The following is an 8,420-nucleotide window of genomic DNA, read 5'->3' as shown; positions in this document are numbered from 1 at the left end:
TCATTGTCTCAAGACTCTTGAAGTCTTGTGTTTGTTAGCATGTTAGCAAAGAGACAATGATAATAATTATTATCATTAATTTAAAGTCTGTTAGTTTAAAGTCTGTTTTTTTTCAGTTTTGTTTTTATCCAGCAGTAACAACACAAACTCGGAGCGCATCACAGATCCTGGAGGTGGCGCTGAAGCTGATGTCAGCTGAGCGCAGCACATTTTTGTTTTTCCATGTGATGAAGGAACCCCGGGGAAAGGTGACACAGGTGCACTGAGCAGTGAAGAAAAAGGTCACGGCAATAAAACAAATTTAAGGTGGGGGTCCTTGAACGCAGCGTGACTGATTATGTGACATATTTATTAAAAATCATGCGCTGCTTTGTTGTTAGAGCTGCACCAGCACAGCTTTGGTTCTGTGCTGTCAGGGGTCTGCTGCATGACCAGAGAGTGTTATGACGAAAGCAATATCCATAGAGACAGCTCTGCTCGCTGTGCTCGCCTGCACGCTGACCAATAGCAAGTGTGCATTCATTTGCACTAGTGGCACTGATTGCAGAGCATCTCTTTCCTTCACATACAAACATAATGCAAAGGAAAAAACTTTAGGCTGAGCTTCAACACAACACCAGACGCACGGCGCAATCAATAAGGAGTTCAATCATTCAGATTAGACACGGGGTGATTGTTTACGGTGTGGAAAAGGTCACACAGACGCAATCAGAGGCTCAACAGTGCCACCGTGTGTCCAGACGCAAACACACATGCAGCCCCTTTATCTGCTGTTACAAGAAAAACACAAACAGCTCCTTTAAAATAAAAGTTAAAAAGCTCCACTTTGCTCTTTTTTCAGTTTGCAGTGATCAATGTTCCACCGCGCTGCTCTCAGTCACAGGAATGAGCCCAGGCACAGTCATTAGTGCCAAAACAGTGAGCAGACGCCGTGGTAACCACCTGTGGAAGCAGACTGCAGCACCGTCCTCACCCCGTCAGTCAGCACCTGTTGGCTCTTCGTTTAAACCAAATGATGACAGGCGTGTTTAAAATATGCACGTCCATCACCAGAGAGCACGCCACGGCGTTCAGATCCATCTGATGTGATCACAGTGCAGCCTCTTTATCTTACCTTTCATTGGTGTCAGCTGCAGCCAGGAGCTCTTCCTCAGTCAGAAGTCCACTTATCATGAAAGATTTCCTCCTCCTCCTCCTCCTCCTCTCTCCTCTCCTTCTTCTTCTTCTTGTGGCGTAGAGGGGATAGGAGCGCTGCCACAGGTGGCAGGAGCTACACGGCCATCAGCAGTTCTCAGTTAGCAAGCGCACAACGCAAAGAAAGGAAAGAGGCAGCTGCTGCAGCCACACAGCAACATGTGGCTACAGCCTTATTCCTCCTCCTCCTGTCTGTGTGGATGCTGGAGTTTGACACACACACACAGAGCGAGAGAGAGAGAGAGAGAGAGAGAGAGAGTCCCCATTCAACAGCATCAGCACCACCCACTCACACCAGCCCCTGATGACAACAGGAGCCATTCAGGTATCCGTTTACTAGCAGGGGATCAGTGTGGCTGACATGTAACAGCCAGAGCAGCTGGGTGGGAGAGCAACGCAGCTTTCCCTCTCTCTCTGTCTCACACACACACACACACACACACACACACACACACACACCTCTAATCTCTCTTCCTGTCCCTGATTGGAAAATGTGGGTGTTTGGCTGTCTCCTTGTTTTGTGATCACTCGCTTTGATCCATCTGTTTTTCTCTGCAAGGTTACCATGACGCTTAATATGTGTTTATAAATGAACGTTAGTGCAGCGTGGTGAGCATGGAGGCAGAGTGTGTGTGTGTGTGTGTGTGTGTGTGTGTGTGTGTGTGTGTGTGTGTGTGTGTGTGTGTGTGTGTGTGTGTGTGTGGGTGTGTGTGTGTGTGTGTGTGTGTGTGTGTGTGTGTGTGTGTGTGTGTGTGTGTGTGTGTGTGTGTGTGTGTGTGTGTGTGTGTGTGTGTGTGTGGGTGGCCGGGCTGCCTGAAGCTCAACATCCGCCTCCAAATTGAATTAACCTGCAGCCAATAAAAGTCCCTGTCCTCCTCCTCCTCCTCCTCCTCTTCCTCCTCCTTCCCTCTCACTCTCTGTCTGTCTCATCCTCTCGCTCACATTCTCTCTAACCCAGAGCAGCTAAGGGTTAAAGGAAAATTCCGCTGAAATTCACATGTTGTTTTTTTAATTGAATGATCCGTTCCAGAGCAGCTGGCCTATTAGCCTGATTCAAGATTCAAGATTCAAGAAGTTTATTGTCAAATGCACAGCACTTTACAGTTACACTGAGCAATGAAATTCTTACTTTGCGAGTTCCCTTCATATGACTTTATACACAACTAAATTAAGATAAAAAAATAAACAGTAGACTTAGGCATAAGAATAAATAAAAATACGAATAAACAATAGGAAAAAATAAAATAGAATGAGCAAAATGTGCAGTTCTATGTACAGAATGTGCAGTTCTATGTACAGGGGTAGGACGTTTAGAATGTGCAAATATTTTAAGAGATTGTACATGCAAAAACAAATATGTGCAATTTTTGCATTGTGGAAAGATAAAGAAAAATGTTCAGTCAGTGGTTCAGTAGCCTGATGGCCTGTGGATAGAAACTGTTTTTTAGTCTGGTGATGGAGAGGTTTCTACCCACAGGTGATTCAGATCAGTCACAAACAGCTTCATAAGTAAAGTGACTGAGATCATGTGCTTTTATTTCATATTTTTAAACAAGCTCAGGTTTCCCAGGCCTATGAAATAACTGGTACATATGTATCCGGCGCCCTCCTGTGGCCAGACGGCTGTAGTGCACGTTCAGACTGGAAGATGGTGAAGTGGTTCCTTGTGAAATGTGTTTATGTCATGAAAGGATCTGATTTAACCCTTTCATTTCTTTAAACCTGTCTACTTGAAGAACGTTAAGGAGTGACAGCCTCAAACCCCCACGGGGGGCCATGGATCCAGATCCCTGCCTGGAAGCATCCATGTTTGCTGCAGAGGCAGCGGCACAGGCCACATGTCTGAATTAGGCTGAACTGCTCCTTTAAATAAGTGAGTCATCAATTAAAGTCGCAACAGTGAGTCATTCAGGGGTAATCAAGCGTGTTAATTAATTCCTGAGCAGGAAGTTCTCATCCATTATTAAGCCTCTCTTTTACCAGCACATGAAACATGGAATTTAACTGCATTACAACTGAAAGTGGGTGAATTTCTGCGGCTTGTTTATGATATTATATATTATTATATATTTTTGGACTTTTGGATAAGAAAACAAATTGAGTGCAAATCATTATTTGCATTATTAATTTTACATGTTTATTTACATTATTAGGTGTGTTATTAGAAAAACTAAGTATTTCATTGTAAGTGGAACTTGATAACACATCCAGCATATTTTATATTTTATGTGGAAGTCAATCATATTGAAAAACCTCATTCACAGGAGAAGAAATGAGAATATAACTCACTGAAGTTGATTATTCTGCTACAAATCAGGTCTAAAACATGTAATTAGTCTCTTGTGAAAACTTTAATGTGCATTATATTTGCCCTAAAGTTGTAAACCGGGCTGATCGTGCCCCCTGATCCTCGGTGCCCCCTGATCCTCGGTGCCCCCGTGCCCCCTGATCCTCGGTGCCCCCGGTGCCCCCGGTGCCCCCTGATCCTCGGTGCCCCCTGATCCTCGGTGCCCCCTGATCCTCGGTGCCCCCGTGCCCCCTGATCCTCGGTGCCCCCTGATCCTCGGTGCCCCCTGATCCTCGGTGCCCCCGGTGCCCCCCTGTGTGACATTGAATGCACCATCATGTGATGGGTGTGTCAGCAGGTTCATGGTGGGAATACCGCGGTGCCTTCAGGGACACACCATAAAGCTCGTAAATGTAACGATTACTTTGTTTGACTGATAACTGTTTAACGTTCAAAAAACACAGAGTGCATCTAAGTGCCACTAAGTCCTACAAAACAATTATATTAAATGTTTAGAGCTAAAAGTGGATAAAGAGAAAGAGACACGAAATGTGATGTTAGCTTAAAATATTTGACCGCTACATTATCAAATGTTGTAAAGATTTTACACATTCTTTCACAAATTGTACTTCTTAATGTGATGCAGAATCATAGGTAATAAAAGCAGTTGTTGTTAAATTCTCGTTTCTGAGACATTTCCCGCTTTGATTCGTCGTTTTTGTGGCGCTTAGTTCTGAAAACGTAGATATTCCGGATGCCTGTGAAGGCAGCGCGGGTGGTCCAGCGGGGTCGCGTCTGTTCAGGTCGGGAGAGAAGCACGTTTCCGCGGACATCCAACTTTTTTTTAGCTAAAAAGTTGTTGTCGTGAAAGAAAGAAGCTCTCACAGCTGATAATTAAAAATGTCCGAAGACTCGTGGGCGTTTGCGGTGGACACCCAGGAGGCGCAAACATCCGCGCAGGTAAGTTTAAAGAGGAGCCAGCGGTGGTAAACACCGGGCTAGCTAGATGCGCTAGCTCTGTTTGCTAATGATGCTAATTAAAGCTAATGATGCTAATTAAAGCTAATGATGCTAATTAAAGCTAATGGTGTGACTCCTCTCTGAGCAGCCTGACCTCAGAGAGAAGGCGAGCCGGCTGCGTGGTCCCTGGAAGAAGACCGGAGACATCAATGGTGACTTCATTATTTTGACATGTTGATTTAAAAGCCCGGTGAACTCATGGACCGTGTTGTGTCCACCTGTTCAGGCAACATCGTGCTGCAGAAGGATGAGAGAGAGGGCTGGGGGGAGGACGTGGACCCCGTGAACCTGGCGGAGCAGTCCCTGCTGAACAAGCTGATCCGCCGCACCCTGGTGCGGAGCAGGACCGAGGTGGAGGTCCTGCAGCGGGACCCCAGCTCTCCTCTGTTCTCCGTCAAAACGTTTGAGGAGCTGAGACTGTCAGTTTAAAAGAAAACACAGCAGCATCTTTCCTAAAGTGGCTTTGAACAGGTGACTTTGTCCTTTTTGTAAAATCACAGGAAGCCTGAGCTGCTGAGGGGAGTTTACAGCATGGGTTTTAACAGACCCTCCAGGATCCAGGAGAGCGCCCTGCCCATGATGCTGGCACAGCCGTGAGTCCATGCTCACCTCAACACAGTGCAGATTGTAAATGGTGTAAAGGTCCTGTAGGTGTAGCTGACCATATACAACAAGTATTTTATTATTATTGTACAATTTTAAACTATACACACAACTACAACGTCTCAAAGGTTTCATATGATATATTAAAAAACTCATCTCAACATATTACAAGAGAATATTTCATTCCGAGGTTTAGTAAAATTCAGCACTGCGTATACATTCAGGCTCCGTTCACACTGGAATCCAGCTGGAGTAGGATTGAGTCCAGATCGCCTTTAAGCTGGATACGTTCAGACCTATGTTCAAATCCAGCTATCACACACGTGTCGGTGCTCAACCCAGCTTAACCCGGCTTGTTTGTTGTCCTCCAAACCACTAGGTGGCGCCTCGTAATATACAGAGTCAGTTCGGACCGTGGTAGGACCACGTGTGCGTTTTTTGTCCTGTGTCGCTCGTTACCTTTTTTTTGGGTCAAAAGCAGTTTATTCCTTTTTTTCCATTTGCGTTCAGACCTGAGCCAGATGTCAGCCGAATCAGCTACATCCAGCTCTGAAAGGTGGATTGAAATCAGTCTGGATATATCCAGATATGGCCCGAATCCTGCTCTAGCCGGATTGATTTCCCCTTCTTATAGGGAAGGCTCCTAATTTGACGTATGAGATGTTTGTGGAAACCTCAGGGCTCGACTGCACGATAAGAACAGCCCTCAAATAACTAAACAAATTAAATCAGCAAGATGTGATGATTAAAAGCGCTGTTACACCTAAACACACATATTCAAATCAGACTTTGTGATTCATGTGTGTCTTCTGTCCTCCTGCAGACCTCAGAACCTGATCGCCCAGGCACAGTCAGGGACGGGTAAAACTGCTGCTTTCTCCCTGGCCATGCTCAGTCATGTAAACCCCACCAATAAGTGGACTCAGGTAGGCCAGCCAGCCGCCGTCCCCTGCCGTCTGCTCACTGTCTCAAACTGTCTCAAACTGTCTTCCAGTGCCTCTGTGTCGCACCGACCTACGAGCTGGCAGTGCAGATCGGCCAAGTGATCGAGCAAATGGGGAAATTCTGTGTAGACGTGAAAGTGGCCTACGCCGTCCGGGGAAACAGAAGTAAGAATGTAACAGAGATAAACTGATGCGAAGGTCTACTTGAAGCGTGATCGTTAAATTTTTTGTGTCGTGCTCAGTGGAGCGAGGCGTCCCGGTGAAGGAGCAGATTGTGATCGGAACGCCGGGCACACTCCTCGACTGGTGCTCCAAGTACAAGCACATCGACCCCAAGAAGGTCAGCATGTTTGTGCTGGACGAAGCTGACGTGATGATCGCCATACAGGGTCACCGCGACCAGAGCTTCCGCATCTATAGGTGGGCTCCCTTCAGAGAAACGGTGACGTCATGACACACGCCGATACGTTCTCATCCTGGCAGTCACTCACCGCCTCTCTTTTATCGCTGCCGGTGCAGGCTGCTGTCCAAGGACTGCCAGATGCTCCTGTTCTCTGCCACCTTCGAGGAGTCTGTGTGGAAGTTTGCAGAGAAAGTGATTCCAAACGCTAATATCATCAAGCTGAAGCGTGAAGAGGAGACGCTGGACAACATCAGGCAGTTCTATGTGATCTGTAAGAGCAAGGAGGACAAGTTCATGGCTCTGTGCAACCTGTACGGAACCCTGACCATTGCACAGGCCATGATCTTCTGCCACGTAAGTCAAGTTAGCACTGACATGGTACATGGTACATCCTACTCCATATTGTTCCTATGCTGCAGAGTAGAGGTGAGATATGATATATATTTTACCTCCATATGATAAAATATAACACTCCAATGATACTCGTCAAACTCAGATTGTATGGTGGAGCCAGTTGAATGTGAGTGAATTTTTTGTAAGCTGTGGTTTAACCACATTGGACCAGCAGTCGCACCATGAGTCATCTTTAACCCCGGATTTGTACCAGAGGCGTAACTGCAGCGCAGCGTCAAGCGCTGTGAAACACTTCCAGCACTTTTAGAAGCGGCCCAGAAACGTTGCTGCTCCGCCAGTGATACGCGGCAGTTTTATTTTGAAGATGTGTTGCGCCCAACACGCGTCTATTTGCACCAACTACATCGAGCAGACAGGAAGTCAGGCACCAGAATAAAAGAGTTTCCGGTGGATTTTCAAAATAAAACGCTGTCAGACTGAACTCTCGCTGATTTAACATCGCTACCAGCAGAGAAACAGACACAGACACAGACCTGTATGAGGAGAGATTCAGTTTGAAAAGTAGAGAAACGGCATTTTATATGATAGAACATGTTTTTATAAGGACGACATCAGAAAGGAAAAGGCAGGAGAGAAGCAGCAGCTGTGCTCAGAGTGGAAGGTGAGGAGCTGCTGTGTGTGAGGAGTAAACTGAGACATGAACCATCCGATAAACAGCAGGTTACTACGTGACTTTGTGAATCTCACAGAGTGTGGAGGCAGCGCTGCGCTTCTGAAACGCTCCTGGCGTAAATTGATGTTGTGAGACAGACGGGCGTGTTACGTCCGTAAAGCGCCACGCGGCGCCTTCGCGTGCGGTATAAATCCGGGGTAAGTCGGTCTGATCAACTTTGTTTTTTGGTTGTTTGGTTGTTTTTTTTCTTCTTACAGACTCGTAAGATGGCCAGGTGGCTGGCTGCACAGCTGACCCAAGACGGCCACCAGGTGGCACTGCTGAGCGGAGAAATGACGGTGGAGCAGAGGGCCCACGTCATCGAGCGCTTCAGGAACGGCCGGGAGAAGGTGCTCGTCACCACCAACGTCTGCTCCAGAGGTGAGGTGACTTAGGAGGGCTGAGGCTGCAGAATACTGAGGATCAATGTCACATCTGTGCTCGTGTGGACCGCAGGGATCGACGTGGAGCAGGTGTCCCTCGTGGTGAACTTCGACCTCCCGGTGGACATGGCCGGGAAGGCCGACAACGACACCTACCTGCACCGGATCGGCCGCACGGGGCGCTTCGGCCGACGAGGCTTTGCCGTCAATATGGTGGACAGCAAGTGCAGCATGGACATCATCAACCAGATTGAGATGCACTTCAGTATGCTCCTTTGTAAATATGTGTCATGTAGTTATGAGCGCATAATCCCAGACTATATCATGTTTGTGTTTTTTCTCCCACAGACAGAAAAATCCCCAAACTGGACCCCAGTAACCTGGTGGAGATGGAGAACATGTGCTGAGCTGTGTGCTGCATGATGACTGAAACGGTTTGAAGTGTGTTTGTTTTGTTTTCAGAGTTCCTTTAATGCATGAGCAAAAAAAAAGAAAGAAAAAAAAGCATGTAATATATTTT

The 8,420-nt window shown here is 46.7% G+C and overlaps 1 protein-coding gene across 1 annotated transcript; it reads left to right on the top strand.

The window, feature by feature from the left end:
* The first annotated feature begins 4,311 nt into the window (after positions 1 to 4,311).
* ddx19a (DEAD-box helicase 19a) lies at positions 4,312 to 8,307 on the top strand. Its single transcript, XM_028409359.1, has 11 exons — positions 4,312 to 4,441; positions 4,590 to 4,653; positions 4,728 to 4,920; positions 5,002 to 5,094; positions 5,928 to 6,030; positions 6,099 to 6,213; positions 6,291 to 6,468; positions 6,568 to 6,805; positions 7,736 to 7,898; positions 7,974 to 8,165; positions 8,249 to 8,307. The coding sequence occupies exons 1-11, from the start codon at positions 4,382 to 4,384 to the stop codon at positions 8,305 to 8,307; spliced, it is 1,458 nt and encodes a 485-aa protein (XP_028265160.1). The 5' UTR covers positions 4,312 to 4,381.
* Positions 8,308 to 8,420: the final 113 nt, after the last annotated feature.

Source organism: Parambassis ranga, chromosome 7, assembly GCF_900634625.1.
Source record: "Parambassis ranga chromosome 7, fParRan2.1, whole genome shotgun sequence".
Lineage (NCBI taxonomy): Eukaryota > Metazoa > Chordata > Actinopteri > Ambassidae > Parambassis > Parambassis ranga.
The sequence above is the reverse complement of the archived record's forward strand: the minus strand, read 5'-3'. Positions and strand labels throughout refer to the sequence as shown.